We start from the raw sequence: 26659 nt of genomic DNA, 5'->3' as shown, positions 1-26659 counted from the left end.
GGCAGTGTGCTGGCCAGGTCAGCATGGTTTCTATGAGGTGAGAGGAGATGTGGAGAGCTATGATGAATAACCATGGGACATTGGATATTGGCATTGACAATGTGGTGGGGCACGGGGGAGTAACAAATGTACAGTGGCATTTTAGTTCCACTTAGTATGAAAAACGCAACTCTTTCTATGTCTGTTTGTACACGACAGTCTTAAGTTTTAATTTTGTACTATGAATAATTTTGTAATGCATTTCACTGATTTCAAATGGTGGATATCTCATTTTTGAATAAAACTCTTCATATCCAGTCCAGTTGATGATTGAGCATAGATCATAAAGAGACAGATAACTGACAGTATTCCTCCACAGTAGCTAAGTGTTTGTTTTAAGGAGGACTTCTTTTTCTCAGGTGTCCAAATACCCCAAATACCCCTCACTGTCATCTAATTGTTTTACCAGTGTGACTGCAATGTTCTGGGTCTTACATTTTCTTCATGATCAAAATCTTCTGTAGTTCCCAAAGTGTGTGAGCAAAGAGAGGGAGGTGTTCTACCCGTCTCCACCTAAGACGATGTTCCCCAACCCAGCTCTGAGAGACTGGGACTTAACGTTGAGCCACCGCACGGCTAACATGCTCCACAACCTGGAGAGGACACACATGCTCAGCTCCTACCAGCTCCACTACACAGGTACAAGGACAACACCCATACATGTTCATACTGGGGTTACACTGATATATCTGTGTGTCTGATATGATGGATATGATGCAATTTGATTACATATTTATTGTAGAATTGATCAATTCACTGGAAGCTCTTAACATAATTTATTTATTTTATTTATTTATTCTAATACGACATTTTGATCAGATTCCACACAAGTATCAAGTATGTATACGGTTTTACTCTCTTATTTTTATTATTCTGGGTTTCAGTGGACAGTTTTAGTGTCCCATGGTCTAAAAGCTGCTTTACAGGATTTTCCACCTCTGTAAGAATAACATTATGGGAAAAAGACTGAATACAAGTAACTTTTCAGATTTTTTATTCATTTATTTATGGCATGAAAATGTTCAAGTTTAAATATCCAATATTCAATCCAAAAATATTTGTATTGGTGTTCACCAAACTATAGTTCACATACACACACATACACCTGTACTGTAGCCACCTGGCCCCTACACACTCACTGACTCACACATGTAATATACCTCTTGTCTTGGTGTGTATGTGTGTGTATGGTAGGTAATGGTCCTGCTAACCCTGTACAACTGGATGACCTGCATGAGAGACTAACTGAAGCAGCTCTTGAAAAGCCCAGTCCCTATCTGGTATGATATTGAACATTTATTCACCTTGGCAGACATTCTTCTCCACATGAATTTCTCCTGGGCTCGCTTCGCCCTCAAACACCCAACCAGTGTGTGTTCTTGCTGTGATCTTTCAGAGGGTTCGCTCCCATCCCGTCCTGCTCCCTGCACACCCAACACATGGACGCAATGCGAGGCTCCTGCAGGGACAAAGGCCCCTGGAGAGCAAATACCATCTTAACTCCCACCAACCTGGCAACCTGTCACATCCTGACAGCAACCACTCCGCTCAGCTCTGGGGTGCCAGCTGCAATTCTGAAGAAGGAACATGTGAATGCCAAAATCTGAGAAATGACCCATCCCGCCCACCAGAACCAGCCCCCTATGGATACAATCCCATATCCAGGAGAAAGTCCCCCAACCTGGGGTATGACACCCAGCCAGGATCCCTGGACGGTATGGAGGTCCAGTTGGGTTATTATGGAGATGGAGGGAGCCAGCTGAGGTTCCCTACATCCGCTCTCAGCCTGGCTGCATGGAGGGGCGTCAGACAGGAGGTGGGTTGGGGGCTCCATGGTACAGGAGGGCCCGGTCAGCTCTACGGGGCCTCCAGGACTCCTTCACCTTGAGTGACACCCACAAGCAACTCCACGAGGCTGTGAAGGGCGGGGTGCCAGATCTCCGTGACAGTAAGCAAACCGGGAGGAAACACTTGTTCTACAGCTTCAACTACCAGTACTTTCACTGAGTCACGGACACGCCGGCGCATCTCTTTATGATCCATGGAAAAAACGCATTGGAAAGCGCAAGAAGCAAAAGCTGGCATGTTTTAATTTGCTTTGAAATAAAATATCTGCTTGTTTCCCTCCAGCTGCATCCCTGTCATACTCCCTGGTGATTTCAAACATGCTTATACCTTTGGAAATAAACTGGGTGTGGCCTGCATAGCTGGCATCTTCTTCACTGTGTTGCGTAATTCACGCACTATTATGTTGCTTTTTTCCACACACACACACAGTTAATCGCCGCCTATTTCTCTTCGGAAATCTGAGAAGTTTTTCTTTGTGGGTCGCGTCCGGTAGTGTTCTTGTTCTTGAAACGTCGGTGCAATTTACTCTTTTCAAACTACTAATTTACAACCACAGAAGTAAGTTACACTCCAACTCATTTCACCTCGAAAGGGCGAGGGAATATCTACCTGAACTACTATCCCGACTCAGGTAAGCTTTTCATGTTATGAGTTGTGATTACTGTTGGTTGTTGTAGCCTAATTCCAAAAGCCTAAACGAAAAGTCACTTTAATATTGCTGTGGAAAAGTAGTTTGTTGATCTGTGGTAAAAGTTATAGAGACCTTATCTTAGGCTACTTTATGCTATTTTGTAACTCGTGTGGTATCACCATAACATTCCTGTAGCCACTCTTAGTTTTGCTGTGTTTCCAAAATGTAGCCTATTATAACTACAAACTAAACAAACAGCGTCTTCTTTCCTTTCTGCTGTAGCTACTGTAAACACACTGTCTGGTTCGGCTACTTCCTAGCTGGCAAGTTTAGGACTATGTGTTTTTCTTTTAAGCTCTGGACATAAGAAGGCAATCAGACTATCCTATCATCACAATCCGGAAGTGCATTATCTTATGTAGCCGACCGGCAAGTGTTTCATTGTAGGCTACATTTCCATCCTTCCTGTGAGTGAATAACATTATCGTATATTTACTGACCTGTTGTCTTGACTGAGTAATGGGCTACATAGTTATTGCTCATTGGCAAGGCTCTGCCTCAAAGAGTTACAAACTGAGGCCTACGCCACTCCCATGTCTGTCTAGTCTGTCTATCAGTTCTGTAGTACATGAATAGATGTTGTGTGTTCTGTTACTGTAATACATTTGGACCGACTGTTATTGCTTCCTCTTCCCTCCTAGCTGCTATGGGGGACATCAAGAAAGGCAAGAAGTCGTTTGTCCAGAAATGTTCCCAGTGTCACACAGTGGACGAGGGAGGACGCCACAAGGTGGGACCCAACCTGTGGGGTCTGTTTGGCAGGAAGACGGGCCAGTCCCCCGGCTACTCCTACACACAGGCCAACATCGACAAGGGTATGCATCACTGCAGAGGCTGCAGACTGCAGTTTTAGCTATACAAGCTAGTGGTGGAGGTTCAACCCCAAAAGACTTGATTCCTTCACTCCAGCAAGCTTGCAGGTTGGGGTCGGGTCTCGGCCAATGACTCTGGGAGTGTAGAGTCTATCTCTGGGATTAGTTCACAAGGGGTTTGAGCATCACCATGGGTACATCAGTAAGAATGTAAGGAGGACAACTGCCGTATCCGTTTAAGCCATTTATTGCCACAATGCACACATGTAGAGCAATGGAAGATGGTGAGGCGTGGGACGGTTATGGGTTTAATTTTAATCACGCACAATCATAGGTGTGTATCTGAAACACAGAGGGTTATTGTTGCTGCCAGCAAGAACAAAGGAAATGGGTGGGTTATATATATGGTAGGCAATCATAAGGAGTGAGCTCAGGTGAGAACGGGTGGATCCACGCTATGGGAGTAGGTGGAGGATTGTTGAATAGTATGGCTCTATTCCACAGGGAGTCCAAACCGAACAGAGTCCACTCTTGGTTTATGTTGATTCTGCTTTTTGATTTGTTTTCCATTTCTTGATTATGTTTGTTTGTGTAAGCCCTATGCAAAATAGCTAACTGGTTGAGAAGCAACTATAAAAATTTGATGCAAATTAGAAGAAAGAGAGCATGGAGATGGAGGGTCAAAAGATCAGTTTATGCATTTAAGATAAACTAGTGCTGAGAGAGAGAGAGAGAGAGAGAGAGAGAGAGAGAGAGAGAGTTTCCCCTACCACTGAATGGGTTGGGTTGGACACCCTTTCTAAATTAGCTGGTATCCCATGATCTAAATGCAGTTTTGAGGCGTTCTGGGTGAAACAGTGGTGTGTAGGTGTGTGTGCAATAAATGTATGGCCATTGCTATAGAACTGGGAAGAGTGCTTGGCACTTGTATATCTTTATGTCTAACAGTCACAGCAGCAGGTCTGGACAGGCAGGATAACGCCATCAAAATTCCTTCTCTGAGTCTGAGCTTGGCTGTAACATGGGCTGATCAAACCTATTGGCCCACATTCACCTAAACACAGTTAGCAGATGCATAAGAAGGCAAATGAATTGTACTGCCACCACAAAATAAGATGTTTTATTCTTAAAATCATAAAGCAAACCTTGTGCATGTGTGTGTTTTTCAGGTATAGTGTGGGGAGAAGATACTCTGATGATCTACCTGCAAAACCCTAAGAAGTACATCCCGGGTACCAAGATGATCTTTGCTGGGATTAGAAAGAAAAGGGAGAGAGGGGATATCATAGCCTATTTAAAGGACGCTACCTCCTAGTGGGAATACACACACAACACAGAAGCATTATACATTTAGGAAAGAAAACACAGAGGTTTAAGGTGGCTGTGTTGTATTTATTTTGTCTGATTTATACATGTGTAGTTGCTAATTTATATCTGTGTTGCTACACTATGGTCTACTTTTTGCATTGCTGCCACATGGCTGCCATGTTTTTGTGAATAGGAGACTGCTTTTAATTATGGTATGAGTCACAGCCTTAATGCAGCCTTAATTACCTAAAAACAAACTATTTTTCTCCAGCTTGCACACAACTATATGCACTTTGTATTTTCACCACTTTTATTCTTACTGTGGGAATGACAATTGATCATTATTATATGCTTTTTAAAGTACATTTTTCTACATTGCATGTCTACTGCTTGCTAAGCTACTGTCTATGTGTTTAAGTCTATAGTTGGGTAGACATTGAAAAAGTGTTTGAGTTAATTGGTGCTGCCTGGATAGTCTGGCATTGTTTTAACCAGTGAGTGTTACAATGACATATTTTTTATACTGTTACTTTTCTGAATAGTTTTAAATGGTTGTACTTTTACATCAGCTTGAGTATGTTTTTAATGCTTACCCATACTTTTACTTTTTATTTTTAGATATAATAGTACAGTGAGATCTGTCATTTACACTAAAACAGTAAAATGGTCAATCCTGAGTTGGCTGCTTTTGTGAGCTAAAAGCAGCCATCCCCAAACCCTGGACTGACGATGACCTGTCAAATGACCTTAGGGACCCAGCCAGACAATTAGGCTACTCTTACCTTGACTTGAGTAAAATTGAACTGAAGTGCAGGCAATACCTCTGCTTGAGTAAAATATTTCAGTGGACCTATTCTTCTGCTTGACTGTTGTTGTTTTTTTTGTTTTTTATTTACTTCAAACTGTGAAATGACACATTCATTGGATATTGTAGGCCTATTCACTGTTCTTTCTTCATTTGTTTCTTGTAAATAATATGAAGGGGCACACAATTATGTTGCACACCAGAAATCAAGACATTGTATCAGAGATGTAGTGGAGGGTAAACTCACCTGAAGTCAGTTCACTCACCGTTATTTGTGGAAAAAAAAGTCTCACCTTTGTAGCCTGACACAAAATAGTAAGTAGGCCTATCAAAGTGATATGAGGATATTGTATAGCCTATTATAAATGCACATTTATTTTTGTTTCTATTGTCCTGGCCTAATAATGATAATCCTAGTTTACCATCCTTTTTATTCGCCACTAACTGTATGCGACGAAATGATCAAATGATCTTGTGCATGGACCGAAAGATCCAGCAGAGGGCGCCGTTACACTGCAGAAGAGAGCATAAACACCGGTATGAAAGAAAAAACGTGCCAAACGAGCCTAGATATACAGTATCAATGTCATCCCAGTTGTTCAATCAGCTTTATTTAAAACGTGCCGCACAGAGATGACATAACAAATATAGCCTATTGATCCAGACAAGCCCCGGGATAGCTGCTCCTGCTGTGTCGGCTCCGCTCAGCGGCTTCTGTTGGGCACTGTTGGAGTGCCGGGAGAAAAAGGTCCTCCCTCCACAATTGTGTTGTTATTGACCAATGAGGAAAGAAACGGATCGATAAGTGGATCAAATTGATTAGCGGTCCAGATAGAGCACGCTAAATGGCAGAGGAGCCACAGTTGGAAGGACTACACGCCACGCATTTCATTTAGGTCAGAGGAGCGCCAGACAGCGCGTCTACAAGTGCGGGATAATTTCAAGTGGAAGGTAAGGGAGATCTTGTGCGTGGACATTGCGTTTCCACTTGACGCGCACTGCTAAATCTGTAGGGAATGAAATTAAGGCTGGCATATTTCATTGGACAGTGAGAGGACCGGGAGTTCATATTAAATCATATCTGTGAATGTAGCAGTCTGAACCGGTGCCGCAGCTTTCTGCAAAAACACACACGTGGTTTAACACGGGACTGGTGTGTTTCATTTTTCAGGGTATGCAAGTGTGTATTTCGGGTCCCATTCCATTCCATGATGATTCTTGCAAACACAAATATTCACTGTCTCTGACCCATACATCGTGATTCATTAGACTACATTTGCGTGTGCGATTATATCAGTAAATGGCTGTGTGAATGAACCTGTTACAGCTTTACTATGTTGTTATGACTTCTGCCAGTCAAAGGCCTCCAGTCTAATTCTGGCACAGGGCTGAGGGGTGTTGGTGCACGGCTGGAATTACAGCGGTGGCTGCATCTGCTGCAGTATGGAGCGCCAACAAGTTTTAGGCTGTTTATGCTGACAGAGAGAGAGAGAGAGAGAGAGAGAAAGAGAGAGACGCTTTAGGGGAACAGAGGAGAGGGAGAGATTAATAGTGACACCCTCAAGAGGGAGAGCAGGCAGCAACAGGGAGTGAGTGGATGAGTGTCAGCTTGTGTTGTGTGTTTTAGGGAAAGTGATCCGCCAGAATGGACCCGGTTAAGACTGCAGTGTCCCTCCACATCCTTCTGTGTTCTGCATGGGCCCTGTCCCATCACACTTACATGGACAGCATCCTCTCAGCCCGCTCAGGTATGTTATGCGTGTGTGTGTGTGTGGGTGTGTGTGTTGTTGGCTTTGTGTAAACAATCATCAGAACTGCATGCACACACACCTTTCACCACTGTGATTTATCATGATAGATTGTCAATGATGCGCACTACTATCTGTCCGCCTGTCAGCTCTCAGGTTGCTGGGTGAGCCGATGAGGTTTGACCCCTGTTGTCTCATGTCACCGCCTCCACCACCGCTGTTCCCTCCACCGCCGCAGCTGTGGAAGCGTGGGAACCCTGTAGGTGTTCACACACACACACACACACACACACACACACACACACATACACATGTGCATACATAAATGCACAAACAAATGATTAAGCACATATACGCCCACAGTGGGCCACTTGTTGGAAGCCTACTCGCTATTGTGAAGACACTCAAGTCTTGGACTGGGTATGTGTGTGTGTTTGAAGGGTGACATTGGCGTGTTAGAGCCAAGTGTTGATGGAGGAGAGGAGCAGAAAACACATAAAGAGGGGGTACCGGGGTGCGCCCCTGGACCTCCAGGACCTGCAGGACCCCCCGGTCCAGAGGTAAGGCCCGGTTCAGAAGTGAAATGCTACACAGTGATGGAAGCCTCAGATAAGAAGACAGTGGCTGCACTGCTCTCCAGTCTGATTAAATCATACATGCATCAGATAGTGTAGTCAGCCTGCTGTAACCATTTTAAGACAATAGATGGGAAAATTGTGAAGCAAGCGTGGAAATGAAACAAAATTACCGTTTTAGTATTGATCTTTCTAGAAATGTACTGCGCTCAGTGGGGTTATGTGAGCTGTATATAAATGTGGTCTCATTTTTCAGGGTCATGGTGGATTGCCCGGCATTCGAGGACCAAAAGGGGAGAAGGTTTGTGCTTGTGTGTGTGTTTGTGTGTGTGTTTTGGTTTGTAGGCTACTGTCTTGAACTGTACCTCTAATGTTATTTGCTATTAGAAGTATTTGTGCGTGTGTCCTTGTGTGTCTCCGCTCTAATGAGCACCACGTCTCCTCTCCCCTCATTTGTCCTCCTCCAGGGAGAAATTGGACGTCCAGGGTCAAAGGTGAGCCGCTCCTCCCCTCCTGCCTGTCTCGTTCCCTCGCTCGTCCCTCTCTTGTTCCCCTGCTTCATATAGCACGTCCTTGGAATAATGGGATCTGGACACTCTCTCTCTCTCTCTCCCTCTCTCCCTCTGTTGTCTCCTCTACGCATCCTCAATCTCTGTGATGTGGTTTGTCTATTGATGTGCTCAGAATATCCTCTGTAGCCGCTAAATGGGTCATGCTACATTAGTCCCACCAGACACTCTAACCACATAGCAAAGCTTGATCACCTCCTCGGCTGTCTCCCGTCATCCTCCCGCTCCTCTCCTCTCTATCATCCCCCTCTTCTTTCCTTCTCCTCTGCCTCTCCCTCATCTCTCTCTCCCCCTTTCCTTGGCCTAGCTCCATTAGCCCTTGTACTGGAGTCCGGTCCTGCTGATCCAGGCTATCCAGCGCTGCGCTTCTGCACTCTAATCTCCCTAAGTGCCTGCGCTCTCTATGATAAATCACTCCACACAGCAGCAGGTCCACCGCGTCTCTACAGGCTGCAGTTTTAATGGCAGGCGGCTAAATGAGAGCACACTGCTAGAACGGCAGCTCCGGGATACTCGTGCAGGTGTCGCTGAGATGTGAGGTTATTGCATAGTATATTTGGCTCTTCTGCTAGGAGGGAATTGGTGATAGATCAAGATCAATTGAGGTTTTATTCCCGTCCTCTAATTAACAAATTCTCGGTGGCATTCTCTAAGCTCTGCACCCTAAATTTTGTCCTCGGCCATGTCACATTAGGAAATCACAAGAGGTGATCTTGATATTGATTAGACATTGTTTTATGTATTTAGATTTAATCTTTATTTAACCATGTTAGTCCCAGTGAGATTAAGGATCTCATTGGTTGCAGACCAACAACCAATAACAATGTATAAAGTCAGAATACAGTCAAACTCAAATAAAAGACAGAGCAAAGTAAAACAAGATGTATAAGATCAAAATACATGCATATAACTACTATACTTGCATATAAGAGAAAACAAGATCCAATTTTCTGTATAAGCACCCCGAAAAACATTAGTCTAATATCAAACCAGCTGGTTCATGGAGTCAGCTTCTTAAATCTGGACTAAACAAAGCAAAGACGACTCCTTACTGAGTCAACATGATCCTTCATTATCAGTTTAAACTCAGTGAGGGACCGGCTCTTTCAGCTTTAAATCATTTTGCAGTGAGTTCCATGAAAAGGGAGCAGAAAATACACAAAGGCACTTTTGAATAATTGTTTACTGAATACTGGCACTCTGGCTTCTGTCTGACTGGTATGTCGCCGTAGGGTCGTACCGGAGCCCCAGGCCTCCCAGGGAAACAAGGACTACAAGGATGGCCTGGTCCTGAGGGATCCAAGGTGAGTCTCATGCTATTCCCTCTAGAGATGTCTAAGTAATCAACAGTTTGGTCTCCCTCAGCACCATAAAGGTTGGGAAACACTGACTTATTTGATATGATTTGTTTTTATTCAGGGCGAGAAAGGGGATCCAGGACTCATGGGGTTACCAGGACTGAGGGGACCACCAGGGACAAAGGTTGGACACACATTAACAACATTATACACACAGTCATTTACTTTGTAGTAATTAGATTATGATTATGTAGATTATTGGATTTCCTCCTATCTTATCTGCTTTTGTACTCCTCTCCTCAGGGTTTGCCCGGCTACAAAGGAGAGAAGGTAAGCCCAGACTTATATGTTCCATCATACTTGTATGTCAGTAATCACCTTCTTCATCCTTTATTTGCTCTTTCTCTCCTCTTTCTTGGAAGGGGGTTCGTGGCGACCCCGGAGTAACAGGACCGAAGGGAGATAAGGTTAGTAGAGAAATGTCTTTTTCTACTGATGCAATTGCAGAAACTCTTTTGGAAAGCATTATATTATTTAACCCAGAACAACCTAGTTATGTTTGGTGTTTGCTGAACTGTTGGTTGGGACCCAAAATGGTTCACAAGCAAGTTTCTTTCACGCCCAACATGGCAAGATTTTTATTATGTTTTAATAAGCGCTTGGCTTTAGAGTGAGATTAAATTTACCTGAACCCCTGCTCTATAGAGGTAATTACTTTCTGTTCTCATTTTGTCTCTATTTAGGGGTCCATCGGTTTGCCCGGGATGCTCGGACAGAAGGTAAGCAGAATTAAATACTGAGTAAAGTCTAAAAATAGCATTAAATTGAGTATTTCTCAACCCTGCTCCTCTCCCAGGGCGAGCTGGGACCCAAGGGAGAGTCAGGAGTCTCAGGGAAGAGAGGACCCACCGGACGACCGGGGAAGAGGGGCAAACAGGTGAGGAGAGGGGGATTGAAGGAGGTGTTGAAGAGAGAAACAGAAGAGGGATGCACAAGTGCACAGGGTGTTTGGAGGCATTTATAGTATATTGTGTGTGTGTGTGTGTTTGACTTGTAGTAGGCCTGGGTCTGTGTGGAGGAGGGGTCAGCCAGTTGGCATCAGATTTTCCACACGTTTCACACACACATCCTGGCACTGCCCACGTTTACACACCAACATCACTTGACCCCGGTGTGGAGCGCTGAAACTCGGCTGCTCCTCATTCTGACAACTGACAGCTATGTCCTCTCTCTGGCTAATTCAGTCACTCAGGCCTCACTTCCAGCGCTAAGTATAGACTTCCGTAGGGGCGGAGGGGTCTTTGGCGTCTTAGATCTTAGAGTCTACACATATATATATGCACATGCATGCTTGAACGCGCGTGCACACATGCACGCGCACACACACACACACACACACACACACACACACACTTCCCATGGACTAGATTATCCCAGCTATGCACAAGTGGCAATGCCATCTAGGTCACCTTCAGTGTGTGTGTGTGTGTGTGTGTGTGTGTGTGTGTGTGTGTGTGTGTGTATTTTCTAATATTGTAATGCTGTTTTGTTTGTGCAGGGTACGAAGGGCCATAGTGGATCCCCAGGAGTCATGGGCCCCACTGGACCTCCAGGTCCTAACGGCCACCCGGGACCCCCTGGTCTACCTGCTTCAGGTAACACACACACACATACACAGCCTGATACTATTTTAATGTAATATAAAGGCATAGTACAGAGTGTGTGTGTTGATCTGTGTGTCCTGCAGGTCTCTATCTAGTAGGGGAGAAGGGAGAGAAGGGTCTCCCGGGGCCGCCAGGTCACTGTGAGTGTGATCCCCCTCTAGGGCCGAGTAGCACCCCTTTCGGAAGCTACACACAACGGGGCAGCTACAACAAAGTCCCTGCAGTAAGACCGCATTCACACAAGACTGCTTCACTCTGAATATTTGATCCACATGGCATGGCAATGCTGGATCACCTAATAAACATTAGGCATCAACTTTCACCTTTGTGTGTGTGTGTGTGTGTGTGTGTGTAGATATTTGTGGTAAACAGTGAGGAGGAGCTGGGCCGGCTACAAATGGACAATGCCATAGCATTCAGGAAGGACCAGAGGTCCCTCTACTTCAAAGATAAAGATGGATGGAAGCCCATACAGGTACTGGAACCAGTAGTAGTGAAATATAGAGCCAGTTTACTGTGAATGTAACACTGTAGCTTTTCAAACAACCCCAGTGCTGAAGGCTGTAATTTATCAAGCAATGATATTTCTCAGTGCCTGAAGTGCGGAGTCAATGCTTGTTTACTTGTAACTTATCTAGCCCTTCCAGCCGTTCCAGTCCACAGAGAAAGTGCCGGAGAGAGTCGGTGCTTGTGGGGACGGGAAGGTGCAGGCGCAGCACGGAGAGGAGTGTGATGATGGCAACAAGATCGTCACTGACGCTTGTCTCAGTGAGTTACACCTCACTCTTGCTCACTCACACACACACACACACACACACAGACACACACACAGTCTTACTTATGTCACTTTTGGGGTATTTACATAGACTTACATTCATTTCCTGGAGACTTACCCTAACCATAACCATAACCACTACTTGCCTAAACCTAACCCTTACCCTAACCTTAACCACCGACCCAAAAATCAGCTTTTTACCAATTGGGGACACGGCTTTTGTCCCCAATTGCACAAGCCATCCCCAATCAACTGGTCTTAAGTCTGGTTTGTGTCCCTGAAAGTGACTTAAGTCCCACACACACACACACACACACACACACACACACGATGCCCTGCAGAGCATAACTACAGAATATCCATTTAGAGTCTGATGCCACATGGCAGAGGGTAAAAGGAGTAAGCATAGTAAAGCCCTTACTGGAGCTTCATTAATCTCACCCTCTCTCTCTTTCTGTCAACCTGTCTCACTCTCTGCTTCTCGGTTCAATTAAATTAGCAGAAAAATGCTGTATTGGCATCACTGCAACACACAGGAGTGCCAAAGCAATTAGTAATGTCTTCTCTCTCTCTCTCTCTCTCTCTCTCTCTCTCACTCTCTCTCTCTCTCCCCTCTGTTCCTTCCCTCCCTTGCTTTCTCTTACTCCCATCTCCTTTCTCTTACTCCCCTCTTTATCTCCTTCCCTTCATCCCTTCAGACTGTAAGTGGGCGTTCTGTGGAGACGGCTACCGACACGAAGGCATGGAAGAGTGTGACGGAAAGGACTTCGGTTACCAGACCTGCAAATCCTATCTTCCTGGGTATGTTCACTGACAACATCTATTCAGAGTGAATCCACACACATACACTCAGTATCCACTTTATTAGGTACACCTAGCTAGCACATATGTTATAAATCACTGTGTGTCTTCTGCAGATCCTTCGGGCAGCTCAGATGCACCGACTCTTGCCTCATTGACTCCACCGGCTGCAAGTACTTCACCTGAACCCCCCCCCCCCACACACACACACACACACACAAAAAAGAAAGAAAAAAGCCAGCTATACCGGCTGCGTTTCCAATTCCTCTTTCTGCTTTTGGGGATCATACTTCAGATTTTGTACTGAAGTACTGAAGATAGCTGGCGGACTGAAAGAGTACGAAAGGGAAGCTCTTGTGTTCTGAGCCATGAAAAGTCACGGGAGTCAAAATTGATTGACCCCTGTGGAGTTTTAATTCCTTTATTGGCCTCAGGAAATGGTTCCACACTACTGTGTCACACCATCGGCTGCAGCACTGTTATGGGCACTGGTGGCCATGGGCAATACATTTTAACTATGATTGTACCATATAATGTAGTTGTAATGTCAATGACTTGCTGACTGTTAATGCAGAAATAAGCTGTGTTCTTAAAAACTTATTTTGTAGTGAGAGGGAATTATAAAAGGTGGCATTTCCAAAGAGGCAATGATATAAGCAATTATAGTATATAGTATGCAAATCAGGGGTGTGTAAATGTTTATATTTCTGTGTGATGTATTATAAAACATATAATATATTTATGAAGTGACTGCAATGCTGTGTTATTGCATGTGGATGTGTTTTGGTGCACAGCAGACTGCTTTCAATTGTATGCTGTAGGTTTTGCCTTTAACTAATGCTGTAATTGTACTTGCCAAAAGTGTGGACCTGTTGAAGTGAATGTCATATCCGCAATACCCGACAGGATGAAAATGAATGTTGTATTGATAAGAATAGCAAAAAAAGAGAGTAATACCTGTGATTGTTGCAGCAGCATGAAGAAACTGTTGTATTTCCTTCCATCAAAAAGACATCAAAACTGATTATATAGAATTGATTAGCTGACAATCTATCTGTATGTCCGTAAATTACAAAAAGCATTGTCAGCTGACTGATCAACTAATAAAGATTATTGAATTCCTTTCTTCTCTTCATTCAGTGGATGCCGAAGGGGATCTGAAAAGTGGGGGGGCGGTTGGGGGCGGGGCTTACAGGGGGAAAACAGCCAATCATGTGAACGCTTCCTGCAACAACTTGATGATGAAACGTCACTGCCACGTAGGAGGACCGACTGCATGCCTGCTTGTTCCTAAAAGCGGCATTATTTGTTTGCAACTTTGTATCTATCCATAAAGTTTACTTTTGCAGAATGCTGCTGGCCGTGCTGAGCTGGCTGTGCTCCTCTCTCCTGGTGTTCGTCTGCGGGGGGAAACTGCCTGAGGCTGAGGTGAAAATAGAAGTTCTGCACAGACCTTTCCTCTGTCATCGAAAATCCAAGTATGGAGACATTCTGCTCGTGCATCATGAGGGATATTTCCAGAATGGCACAATGTTCCACTCCAGGTGAGTCGGTGGATGAATGGCAGCTACTGTAAGGCTGGAAGGATAATACTGGTGCTTTATTTTTAAGTTTGTGCCAGTTGTCTAAGTTGTCCCACTACTTTCCATTATTCCTGGTGGTAACTGTACACAGTCAGCATATCACGGCTCGTTTTTCGTTTTCCTACCTTCAGAAGAAGTTGTTCGATGCCACTCACTCTTATACAGTATAAAAAACAACTTCCACAGACTTGAAAATTGCCCAAGGTAGATGATGCATCACGGTAAACATGATGAAGCCTCAATTTGGGTTTGTCAAAGTTTCTGTGTTATTTAATTGTGCAAAGTTGAATGTTTTTGTATCAGTGCGCGCATTATACAGTACTGTCAATCACCTGAATTCACCTCAATCACACACAAGAAAAAATGATGTCTCCGCCAGGAAATAGTCCCCCAAAAACATGTCGCCTTACAAACGTTGCTGCCACATCCTTGCCTTTTTATTTAGGGATTTACAGGGCGTCTTTGTAACCCGGGATAGCAGTTAATTTCAAGTTAGATTTGATCAATTTTCACTTGTGGCATGCATTGCAAAATGATTGGGGGAATGTAAATGGGCTATAACGCTAAATGGCTCCAGTATTGTCCTTTAAATGACTTCTGACTTTTTGCTGCAAGACTTTACTTTTGCAAAAATGTGACACCCTACTCCCCCCATGTCTATGTCTGTCTGTCTGTCTGTGGTCCACACAGTCGTACTGATGGTGACAAGCAGCCAGTGTGGTTTACATTGGGCATCAGGGAAGTGATCAAGGGCTGGGATAAAGGCCTGCAGGACATGTGCGCCGGAGAGAAGAGGACACTGGTCGTACCTCCAGCCCTGGCCTATGGGAAGGAAGGGAGAGGTAGCTTCATCCATATGCACACACATTTCCCAGCAGCGTGTTGTTATGGACATAAATCGCACTGCCTAAAATGTGTAATATTATCCACGCATGATTGTATACCTCTAATAAAACTGTTCAAACACTGCCTTGTTTTGAATGACATTCTAGGACTGCCACGCTGAATGAAGGTTTCATACACTAATATCAGTCCATCTTTTCTCAGCATGGAGCATGTGAACAATGCTATGCTTTGCCCTGGTAAGCACACACCACCCTAACCTCTAACATCTACCCCTTGTATGCTGAACTAACCTTTGCCATAACAATGAAAACTTGAATAACCAACAATACAGTGCAGGTTTGCTTCTCTTTAGCACTTACAACTTATTGTTCTAGCATTTCTGCTCTCCAGTATATTTGATTGATTCAGAATGTCTTGTCACCTCCACTCACAGTGAATGGGATTTGTGCGGCACTAACCAAACAAAATGTATTTCAGTACTGAGCCATGCCTCAGGTAATATCCACTCTGTTTTACTTGACCTCTGCCCTGTGGTGCGGTCTGTCAGGTAAGATCCCACCTGAGAGCACCTTGACCTTCATCATCGAGGTGATGGAGATCAGAAATGGCCCCAGGTCGCATGAGTCCTTCCAGGAGATGGACCTCAACGATGACTGGAAGCTCTCCAAGCAAGAGGTGAGGACAAGAGGGATTGTGTTTTTATGTTTTGTCCCAGCATGTTGATACATCAGCCTGCACCAAATCTGTGTAATTATAGTGCCAAAACTAGAAGGACACTCGGAGAGCGCAGACCTCCGCCAAGGTTCGTGCTATTATTGCTTGTTCGTGAGTCGGATCCGGATCCGCTCCAAAATTGAATGTGTTCTTCCTTGGTCCATGCTACACCCTTCCACGAAGTTTCATGAAAATCGGGCCAGTAGTTTTTCCGTAATCCTGCCAACAGACAGACAAACAGACAAACAAGCAAACAAACGGCACCGAAAACATAACCTCCTTGACGGAGGTAATGAAAGATGAGGCAATTCTATAGTCGTCTATAGTGGCTGTTTGCATCATTTTGTGAAATCAGGACGTACATATCTTTCTGCTAACAGTTCAAAACGGTTTCTAAAAATGTTTTCATGCGATTTTTTCCCCCCGTGCCATTATAGAGTACTATGTAAATGTTGTGCTTGTTTGGGTTGATGTTGAACTTCTGTCAAATGCTTGCTGGGTATCTCATTTTACCCTTTCTCTTTGTATAAAGTTGTCATAACATCATGTTATCCTGTATTGTAGGGATGAAACTAGGGATGAATTTTTCTTTTTCTGTCTCTGTTGGTCTGGACACAGTCCACATTTTCTCTTTTTTGTTATATTTCTCTTCATATTTCTGTTGCTTCAGTCTGTCTGTTCCCTCTCAAACAGCCTGTCTCACTCCATTGTGTCCTGCTCTCTCCCGCCATCTGCCAGGTGAAAGAATACCTGAGGAAGGAGTTTGAGCGTCACGGCTACCCTCCCAACGACACTCACCATGAGAGCATGGTGGAGGATATCTTTGCCAAAGAGGATGAGAACAAAGATGGCTTCATATCCTCCAGGGAGTTCACTTACAAACATGATGAACTTTAAAGTCTCTCCCTGTCCCAAAGCTCACTCACTCAGCGTCCTTCTCCAGTTTTCATTCATTCATGGTGGAAATACTTCAGTGCAGAGTAACAAATGTTTAATTGCCAGGATGTCCTCAGGTTACATGAAAGTTTTATACAAGCATTGTATTTGTGTGGTGTGTGAAACCTCCTCCTGTGTGAAGCTGTGTGTGGTGGAATTTTTTAAGCCCATGAATTCATTAATGTAGTGCTTTCAGTGATATTTCAGTTTGGTAGATCATTGCATTTTTGTGTTGCTTACCTCTATAGGAGCTCATAAATGATAAGCCACCAATATTTGCTCCTCTTGGGACCACGGTCAGCTCCACTTTCTTTTTTACATTTAAAAAACGTTTACAAAGAAAGAAGAAAGAAAATTAGATCCAGTTACTATTATTTAATTCTCTGTCCTAACTTTTCAAGAAGCAGTTTTTGACTGTTTGCTGTTGTCAACATCACTACATTTCTGAGGCTGCAGGGAACAAAAAGTCCCGGATGCTTGTGGTGGCAGTAGATCCCCTAGGCAGCTAATGTTGGACGTTGACTTGACTGAACTGGAAGTGAAAATCCCCTTACGTGAAATATCATTTAAAATGCATGAGAGAATGTTTGTGCAGTTATGTGGTGTTTGGAGAGAACAAAATGAACTTGCACTCTGTAAATTGCACACATAATTAATTAAGTTTAGTTTATTTTGCAGAGTTGAGTGTGCCTTCATTCCAATTTCTCAAACACACTTAAAGGGAAAACAAACACCCCAAAATTGAATTTAAAATTTGGTATTCCTACATCTTGGACAGTTAAATTATTTGTGATCATGAATAATTGCCTCTGCGAGATAGAAGCAAGACTGATGTTACCCAAAGTAATTATCTGTAGCTGCAACAATGTACTGGAGGCTTTTTGAGAGTTTACACAGATTAGTCTTAAACCAGAAAATGGAACCATTCCCTTTGAAAATGATCTTGGGTAGTCAGTCTCCTATTTTCAGCGGAGCAACACTGACTAAAGTCAACTAATCAAGACTAAACTCTCCAAGGCCATAGGATTAGCATATGAATGTTCTGTGTTAGGGCAGGTTGTCATTTCAGGTGTCCATCTTTGAATGCACGGATTTAATATGAATTTTGCAATCAATAAAACTTTTTAAACAAACACAAAATGCAGTGGTTTATTTTGTGGCTGCACCTTATAATACTTTGCACATTGAACCAGCAGGTGGCACTGTCTTAACAAGTGTTAGTGTTTGTTAATACATTGAGGGAAATGAAACAGCGAGTAAACCTCACTCAATTAACAGACAAAAGATAACTCTTCAATATGACATAATACAAATACACCACCATAGTCCTCAAAATGTCACCTGTCGTAACATGTTACATTTTCTTTTACATTTTTATGGACTCATTTGTTGCTTATAAAAAAGATCAGACAAACACATGTAGAGCACCACTATATGTACAATTATTAATGAACCCTTGTGGTTAGCAAAACCTGCTGAACAAGTGAATAGTTACAAAGTGTTCACTTGCAATTTGATTTTCACACAAATGTTGAACTGAACAGGTTCATACTGTAGTCTACTGCTATTGGCCACATGCAGTAGATCAGTGAATTCCCATAGCAAAGGAAACCATTAATAACTTCTCAAGAGGATTGTCTTGCTGGAGGAATGGAGGATCCATTTAAAGACACTGTGAGGTTTTGGGAAAGCATTGCATCTTGTGGACGCTTGTTTGAGCATGTTGTCAAACATTTATGTTTGCCACTTAATGAGCATCTTATGGCTAAACACTGTAGAAGCTGAGGGACCACAATTACACTTGTCCCTCTGGGAAGGAGATTTACTAGCTTCCAACTGCATGTGTAAGAGTGTGTCTGGTCTGGACAACAGAAGTGCTACAATATCGCAAGACAGAGCAGTGTATCATGACAGAAGTCTCACTTATGGATATCTATCGATTCATATATTTCAAAGCCTAAAAATGTATCTTTAAATTCTGTTTCTAGAGTCAAGTTACATTTAGCTACTGGAAGACACTGTCCTCGGATAGTGCGTGTGTGTGTGCGAGTGTGTGTGTGTGTGTGTGTGTGTGTGTGTGTGTGTGAGTGTGTAGCCTATGCGTGTGCGTTAACGAGAGAGAGTACTGTAGGGAGAGCCCTCCTCTCACACACATTCAAAACATTCCACACTGGAAAAGGTTAGAGGTCACATAGTCAGTATAAGGCGGGACCCAGTTTGACACTAACATACACAAATACACACACATACACACAAACAAACACGCTCAGTAAGTGACCCAATTTGTGGTATGCTCAGCACACACAATAGGCACAGAGCCTACATCCAAACCAAACCAAACAAAGCCCATGGCCTTGCTCTTCAGTGTTTTTCTTATTAGCTTCCCATCTTCATGCCCAGAGTGGAGGAGTAGAGGAGGTTTGAGTCTAGCTGCTTGCTGTGTGTGGGGGATGAGGAACAGGGTGAGGCCGTGACTCATCGGAGGTGTGTCCTAATCCCAGGTGGTTTGGGGTTCACTGTAAGAGAAGAAGAAAAAGGCAACTCAATAGATGACTCTGGTCGGAGGCAAAATGTGAGTAGTGGTGAGAATACTGTGCTGCTACCTCTGTTTTCTTTGCTGGGGTAGATCCGAGGGAAGGGCTTGAACTCATCGGGAGGGGGTAAATCTTCTACAGGGTGGAACTGGAACTTGGACTCAAAGTCATCTACAGGCGTAGAACATAGATGCAATTAGAGGTTGCCATTTTGTCTTACACTCATTTTCAGACAAATACAAGAGTACTACTATTCCCTCTTGGTTCCACAATGGTGGAACGACTTTCCCACTCAAGTCAGGAAAGCAATCTTCCATCGTAGGCTGAAAACTCATCTCTTTAAGAAATGCCTCATGTCACCTTCCCACTGAATGACACACCCTCTCTATTCCCTTCTATCTCTCTCCTTAGCTCTTATTCCATTTGCTTCCTAGCACATCGTGATCGTGATCGTGATCATGATCATGATCGTTCTGTGGTCACAGGAATGTTGTAATGGCACTAACAGCCTGACTTTTGCACTACTTAGTTTTGGTTGCTTGTAATGTTGATGTAGGAATTGAAGCTCATTCTACTGTTGCTCTTATTTTAAGTCACTCCGGATAAGAGCATCCACTAAATGCCTAAAATGTAAACGCAATGGAAAACGTATTCTGTGTTACCAGTGTAAGTTAATGAGACACACACACACACATAGTCTCACCCAGGCTGTGCAGGTGTCCATTCCTGAGGCTGGACGGGGGCAGGGGAGGGGGTGGAGGGGGAGGAATGCGGCTGGACAGCTCAGTGGAGGGGGAGCGGGCCGGAGGAGCGGGAGGAGGAGCCAACCGACCCACACCTGTCACCGTGGGGGACAAGACCACATCAGAGGAGTGTCAGACATCATCAGTAAGGTTCTACATTAAAGAGCATAAACTAATTCAATATGCTGCTCTGGCATGCTAACTGAGAAAAGGAAAAGATCTACAGTAAAGGCGTGTTCACACTATTCCTTTTTTTTTCGTGAGAAAAAGCAATGCATCAGTTGTTGGCACTTTGAAAGAAGGGGAGAAGTGTGAACACAGCCTAAGTAAATACATCTGAGAAATGAATATATTTCTGATTCCTTTCCTCGTCCTGCTGCCCACCCACCTGCACTTCTGGGCACAGCAGGCGGCCGTCGGGTGGGAGCGGTGCAGGGGTACGAGGGCGGCAGGGAGCGCATGGCCGGGGACGGCACGGGGGACACCTTGGGCGGGGGAGGGGGCAGGGTGGATGGACAGCTGGGGGTGAAGGAAGCGGGGAGGGGAGGAGGCGGAGGCGGCCCCAGCGGACTGTCCCGCAGGATGGGGAACCTGGAGGGTTCGGAGAGCACGGGGGAGGGGGGCAGAGGGTAGAAGTACCCCGAGGAGCGGTCCGGGATGGAGGAGGAAAGTACGGAGGGCAGGGGAGGGGGGGGAGGAGGAGGAGGCGTGGAGGGCTGGGACACGGCGGCGGCGAGGTGGGAGTGCTGGATGGGGAGCCAGGTGGGCTTGGTGATCTGGGCGGGGGGAGGAGGGGGAGGGCAAGTGGGGAGAGGCGGAGGCCTGCTGGCCGGCCGGTCCTGGAAGGCCGGAGGCGGGGGAGGGGGAGGAGGAGGGGGAGGGGGAGCGGAGGAAGGGGCGGGGGGAGGCGGAGGGGGAGAGGAGGCCGGGGCAGGAGGGGGGTGCTTGCTGCTGTGAGAGGGGGAGGGAGGGGCGGAGGACGAGGGGGCGACGGGACGGTGGGCGGCGCCTCCTCTCTCCGCCGGCCTGTGGGGCTCCGGGACGCCGCCGGTGTCTGCTGAGGCGGGCGGGTTCCACAGAGGCTTCAGTGCTGCCGATGAGCTCGAGCGAGAGACTGCAGCACACACACACACACACACACAAATAAAACAGAAGGGTCAGTGGGACGACAAAACACAGACAGAAAATGTAGAGGCATAGCAAGACTGGGAAAAAAATATTCTACCAACCTGGGGTCTTGCCTGCTGCATCTCTCTGTCCTATGGGCCTGAGGGTAGGAAACCCCCCAGCGAAGAGCCCTCCCAGAGAGGGTCCCATGGGTGCCACCCCTCCTGATGAGCCCTGAGAAGACCCAATACTGCTGGATACATCTCCAGCACTAGGCTTGGGCTCTGGGAAAACAATACACGTACATTACAAGTTAATATTAATAATGCTGACTGAAATAAGATTATGAGCTTGTGCCATGTTGTCATGTCAAAACCATAAAACGTTTTTTCATTTTTTATACATGGTAGGTTTCATAGGTTTGGTAGATGTAATTTTCAAAACACACCATGTTGTTGATCTGGAAAATAAGGGAGTTTTTCATCCTGAAAAACTGGAACACTTTCACCAACTACGATATTAAGATTTTGCCTTACTTTTGATGTCCTTCACTACTTCACCAGCATATGGTGCAGTGGTGATGTACGGCCTGTCTATTGTCTTTGACACCGTTTACAGTAGTTTCCTACTCTGCCTACATTCTTATCTGCTATTGGGCATTCCTTCCTGAAGTGTGCACTTGGTTTTGTGTGTGTGGGTGTGGGTGTTTGTGTGTCGCCCAGAGCAACCTTGAGCTCAAATACAGCCCAGCTCCCTATGAACCTATCTACACAACTGAAAACTATCTTCTCCCCTCCTGTTTATTCTCCTTCTGTCCTTCTTTCCTCACTTTCTCTCTCTCTTCATCTCTTATCCTTTGTCTTTACTTCCATTGCATCTCCTGACACACCAGTTTTTTTGCATCTCAACATACAAACACACACTATTATACTCTTTCTCCCTTCCCCTCCCTCCTTGTCCCATGTGAGAATGACTCACAGTCAGTGACACTAGCCGCATGTGAGTATCATTTAGTATCTAAACTGAGACTGTGTGTGTATCTATGTGTGCGAGTGTGTAAGTGAGTTGCTCTTACTGTCGACGATGGGGGCACTGCGGTCGTTGACCTGCGTGACTTTCTTGAGCTTGGCTCCCATCTGGATGTCGGCCAGCAGGGCATTCCTGCCACCTCCTCCTCCACTGGACTGTAGTTTAGGAGGATCCAACCGAGGCTGTCACACAGAGAGAGAAAAAGAGAGCTGTTATAGCTAAAAGTGGGACCAGGGTTTCGGACCACCATGGCAAGATCATTACCCACCATGCTAAAAATAGTTGCTAAGTAATTCAATTTTTTCTCTAAATGGTCTCTTTCAGCAAAGAGGCAGGTGAGATACAGTGGCGTTGGTAAACACAGGCATCATCTCCTCAAATTCACCTCAGCACTTCAGTCTAGATTCTAAAACAAGTCCAGATGATGAATAACGTTAAGTGTAACAAGGGGAAATCGCTTGGCTAGAGCTGTGGAAACAGATTTGTATTACCAGTCAAAAATAAATTTATCTCCCAGCGACAACTCTGCTGTAACGTCACTTAAGTTATCAATTGTGTTTTGATCATATTTATTTTTCACATGGTGGTAAAGTCAACTGAATTGTAAATGTTTCCTGAATCTGAGTCAGTAATTTTCTGACTTAACAACACTGGTTTTGAGGTGAAATCTCTCTCTCTCTATGTTCTGTCCCCATACCCCTGTGCATCATATGCTTTGCACTTCCTATCACCACAATTTCTAGTGAATTAAATTATACTGAAATTAAATTATCCCTCATTTTGCTGGGGACTCCCTAGGACCCTCTCAAAGACCTCTGGAGTTCCCAAGACCCCGCTTTTAGGACCAGTGCATTACCAGACTTAAGACTGTTAGTGTGTCCAGAAGCCACTCAGCCCTGTCTCAGCAGTGTGGCCCTCTGACACGTGCTGCGTTTGCCAGCCGAGGCAACTCATTTAACATGAGGACACTGTGAGCCAGCGATGGAAACACAACACCAGGCTGCTACTGAGTGTCTGCTGTCTGCCCTGCTCTGTGTGTGTGTGTGTGTGTGTGTGTGTGTGTAACTGTACCTCTAATCAATAATGCAAATAACCTCCAGGTGTTTGGTTGACGGTCAGTGAGAAGGACATGAGTGAGTGTTTACAATGGCATGAGAGAGAGTGGGTATGTGTGTGTGAGAGAGGGAGAGAGAGTTAGGGAAAGAGTTAGAGAGAGGGAGAGGGAGATAGAGAGAGAGAGAGAGAGAGAGAGAGGTAGTATTTATCTGCCCTACAAAGGCAAAAGGCAGCAACTGCTCAGAGTGAAACTGAGAAATCTTGGCTTTAAAGTTTTATTTCTGTCCAAACAAATTACTTGTAAGAGGATCTTTGAAAATGTGCAGACTTGTTGACTGAGGAAGTTGCTACTCCTCAGCTCCTCCTCTTATCTAACGCCAACATACAAAACTGACAAATCTAATTTTCTACCAAGACTGAAGTTATTCCCTTTTTTTGTATGTAACTGTGTGTGTAACCATGTCAAACTTGAGACAGATGTATTGCAAATTATTTTCATCTTTTGTCATAAGCCACTTGGCGTACCAGACAGGTGGGGTTTTACTGCATCAAAATAATTATTTTCAAAGTGTACGTGAACCCTGTGTGAACACAGTCTTACCTGTGGCAGGGCAGCGCTTGGCGGGGGTGGTGGAGGGGGTGCGGGGGGAGGCGGAGGGGGAGGAGGGGGCGCAGGCATGCCTAGGCCTCAGATACCTGCGGAGGACAATGCACACCCCATAAATACCCATGGCAACTGGAGACAAACACAGTCCCCATCCCATTCATGCACCGCAGCCATTGACCAGGAACAGCAACGTCTGCGACTGAGGAATTCTGTTTTTTTTTTTACGTGACAGAAGCCGCTACTGTGAAGAGGGGCAAATTCGGTGACCTCTTCCCCTCTTCCCTGAACAGGAAGAGCTTTCACCACCCGACGGCGCAAAACAGGAAACAGCGAGTGCTTCTTCCTCTCTGGGGAAATCTGAGACCCCCCCCCTCCTCTTCTTCCCACAATGCCCGGTGGCGGGGCTGAGGAGAGGAACAATGGTGCGTGTTGTGTGGAAAGTAATGGACCCCTAACCTTCAGTCCCTTACCAACCAAATGCCTTCACTGCAGTTTTGTGATAACTGAGTGGAAAACACATTGGGGAAACTCTTCAGGAACATGCTACAGAGTGCAGGCACATTGTTTGGTGATGTAACTTTGTAGAGGATGATATAAACATCATCTGTGGCAAGAGATTAGGTAATTAAAAGGTTGATACAAAGTGATAAGCATGTATAACTCCAAGTCCAATGTCCTATAAAAACAAGGTGAAAGTAGTTCATGCTTATCACAGCATCAATATGTTTCTAGCAACTCGGCTAAGCCCTTGAGCCATGATACTGACAATCTCCAAGCCCTCCACCCAAGTTCATGACATCATAAATTCTTGCGGAGCTGTCTTCCATGGGAGTGAAGGAGTGAACAGAGTCCAAGGTCTGTTCACATTCAATATACTCTGTGGAATTTGCGGATGCCAGACTCCTTGGAAATGTAATGAAATGCAGAACAGAACCTGTTTTTGTTTTCAGTGTCCCTGGCCTGAGGTCTTGCTCTAGTGTTAACTGATGTGGATCTCTATCTCTGCCGCTCTTCTTTCTGTGTACATGTGCTGCGCTTGTCCTGTATGCAACTGGCAGGCTATCCTCCGTTGCTATTTCTATCTTCATATCTGTGTCAGGCAGCTTCTGTGGCACAGCCAATGTTGATCTTGAAAGAGGGCAGTGCTGGCCAACAGTTGGCTGAGCTCTAGCGGAACAGGTGGGGGACCGTGAGTAAATTCAACCCTCACAACAGTTCCTCTGTGTTGCCCTTTGACCTGTAATATTCCTTGTTCTTTTCCTAAAGCGAAGAGGCCCTGATGTGACACAGCCCAGCAGCTGACACCGCCAACTGCTATAGCCTAGACCAGGGGTTCCCAAGCTTTTTCATGTCAAGGACCCCCAAATAGATTAGACACATTAGACCCCCATTTGATAAGACTGTGTCCCAAGAAACCCCACCTGACAGGATTGTTGTTGTTACTTATGATTTGGTACAGAATTGCATGAATGTCCTACTGTAAGTGAGGAGGTAACACTGGGGAGAGAACAACCTATATGATCCAAACAATCATCCTTATATTCTACCACTGTGCAAACTTCTACAGAGGGAAATAATAGTGAAATGTATTAATTCCTCATTCCTCCCACGACCCAACTTTGGGAACCGCTGATCTGATCCAGAGCAGAGGACGCATATTTCCTCTGCTTTTGCTTGCGCCAACTTCAACTGAAACTCCAAGTGCAAAGACACAACTGTCAATGCATAGCCTACTGTTTCTGTTCAATGTTATACCTGTAAGAGCAAATAGTGAAAAAAGTAGAACAGGTAGGACAAAACTGCATCCTGGATCCCTTTGTCAACTGCAAGAGAAAAGCGCCGTGAAACAAGAGCCAGGTGCATTTGATGCCTAATGAATAGACAAGAGACAAGGTGCCCTGTTGCTCGGACAGAAACATCAAATCAGCTGTTGTCAAGCTGTTGTCGTTGAAGTCATGTCTGTCCGTTATTTCCAAACATTTCAGGGCCAGATCTGGACACATTATAGGCGTAAGAAAGGGGGATAACCACCTGTCAAATGTACAACATTTAAGTCAACAACACGTAAAGGACTATATACAGTTCAGTCTGGCTTACCTTCAGATAATAGCAGAAATCCACCTGTATGCAGCGAAAGCGTCAGTGAGCTGGAGAGCAGCGGACTGGCCTCATAGTGCGCTCCTCGGACCGGAGAGTGGGCAGCGACAAAGTTCCCCAAGTTATTTTTAGTCAATCCAGGACACTGTTACAGTTATCCTACAGCAATGTTGGCATTTGGTTTGTCAATAACTAAACCCGCAGGAGCGTCTTCAGCAGTAAATAATAATAAAAATAATAATATTCCAAAGCCCTTGTGAAGTTCCAGAAAGTTGTTAGAAAGTTTTCATTTCGCTTAATAGCAAATCCAAATAGGAAAACCTAAAACGTGCAAAACTGGCCTGACACAATGCTCTCTTTCATGTGTGTTCGGGTCCTTGTTGTTTACGCGCTGCCCTCCTGTGAGCGCGCTGCAGGAGGCGGACAGCGCAAGGCCACACCTTACCGCTCCACACTCAGCCCCTGACCAATGGA

General features: G+C 44.9%; 4 protein-coding genes across 5 annotated transcripts; 3 read left to right on the top strand and 1 right to left on the bottom strand.

Annotated features, from left to right (window-relative positions):
- The first annotated feature begins 2287 nt into the window (after window positions 1-2287).
- On the top strand, window positions 2288-5553 carry LOC139652287 (cytochrome c-like). Its single transcript, XM_071529305.1, has 3 exons — window positions 2288-2518; window positions 3220-3393; window positions 4560-5553. The coding sequence occupies exons 2-3, from the start codon at window positions 3225-3227 to the stop codon at window positions 4703-4705; spliced, it is 315 nt and encodes a 104-aa protein (XP_071385406.1). The 5' UTR covers window positions 2288-2518; window positions 3220-3224; the 3' UTR covers window positions 4706-5553.
- A 466-nt stretch (window positions 5554-6019) lies between these two features.
- On the top strand, window positions 6020-14024 carry LOC139652290 (acetylcholinesterase collagenic tail peptide-like). Its single transcript, XM_071529307.1, has 17 exons — window positions 6020-7251; window positions 7401-7510; window positions 7692-7811; window positions 8083-8127; window positions 8294-8320; window positions 9628-9699; window positions 9815-9877; window positions 9997-10023; window positions 10116-10160; window positions 10437-10472; window positions 10550-10630; window positions 11252-11348; window positions 11441-11580; window positions 11713-11832; window positions 11996-12125; window positions 12831-12933; window positions 13050-14024. The coding sequence occupies exons 1-17, from the start codon at window positions 7149-7151 to the stop codon at window positions 13117-13119; spliced, it is 1389 nt and encodes a 462-aa protein (XP_071385408.1). The 5' UTR covers window positions 6020-7148; the 3' UTR covers window positions 13120-14024.
- Window positions 14025-14200: 176 nt separating this feature from the next.
- LOC139652296 (peptidyl-prolyl cis-trans isomerase FKBP14-like) lies at window positions 14201-18137 on the top strand. 2 transcript variants are annotated; one of them, XM_071529313.1, is made up of 4 exons: window positions 14201-14477; window positions 15207-15358; window positions 15910-16037; window positions 16815-18137. In XM_071529313.1, the coding sequence occupies exons 1-4, from the start codon at window positions 14284-14286 to the stop codon at window positions 16971-16973; spliced, it is 633 nt and encodes a 210-aa protein (XP_071385414.1). In that variant the 5' UTR covers window positions 14201-14283; the 3' UTR covers window positions 16974-18137. The 2 variants fall into 2 exon arrangements, with proteins under 2 accessions (XP_071385414.1, XP_071385415.1); XM_071529314.1 differs by having other exon boundaries at window positions 16747-16858.
- A 1287-nt stretch (window positions 18138-19424) lies between these two features.
- On the bottom strand, window positions 19425-26539 carry wipf3 (WAS/WASL interacting protein family member 3). Its single transcript, XM_071529312.1, has 8 exons — window positions 26186-26539; window positions 24083-24177; window positions 22472-22607; window positions 21519-21680; window positions 20678-21403; window positions 20250-20384; window positions 19616-19717; window positions 19425-19528 (listed from the first exon to the last, which is right to left on the bottom strand). Exons 2-8 carry the CDS (start codon window positions 24158-24160, stop codon window positions 19488-19490), a joined length of 1380 nt encoding a protein of 459 aa, XP_071385413.1. The 5' UTR covers window positions 24161-24177; window positions 26186-26539; the 3' UTR covers window positions 19425-19487.
- Between the last annotated feature and the right edge of the window lie 120 nt (window positions 26540-26659).

Source organism: Centroberyx affinis, unplaced genomic scaffold (genome assembly GCF_046629955.1).
Source record: "Centroberyx affinis isolate AG114_WGS23_722 - 3 ecotype Tasmania unplaced genomic scaffold, CSIRO-AGI_Caff_v1 ptg001778l_1, whole genome shotgun sequence".
In the NCBI taxonomy this organism is placed as follows: Eukaryota; Metazoa; Chordata; class Actinopteri; order Beryciformes; family Berycidae; genus Centroberyx; species Centroberyx affinis.
The sequence above is the reverse complement of the archived record's forward strand: the minus strand, read 5'-3'. Positions and strand labels throughout refer to the sequence as shown.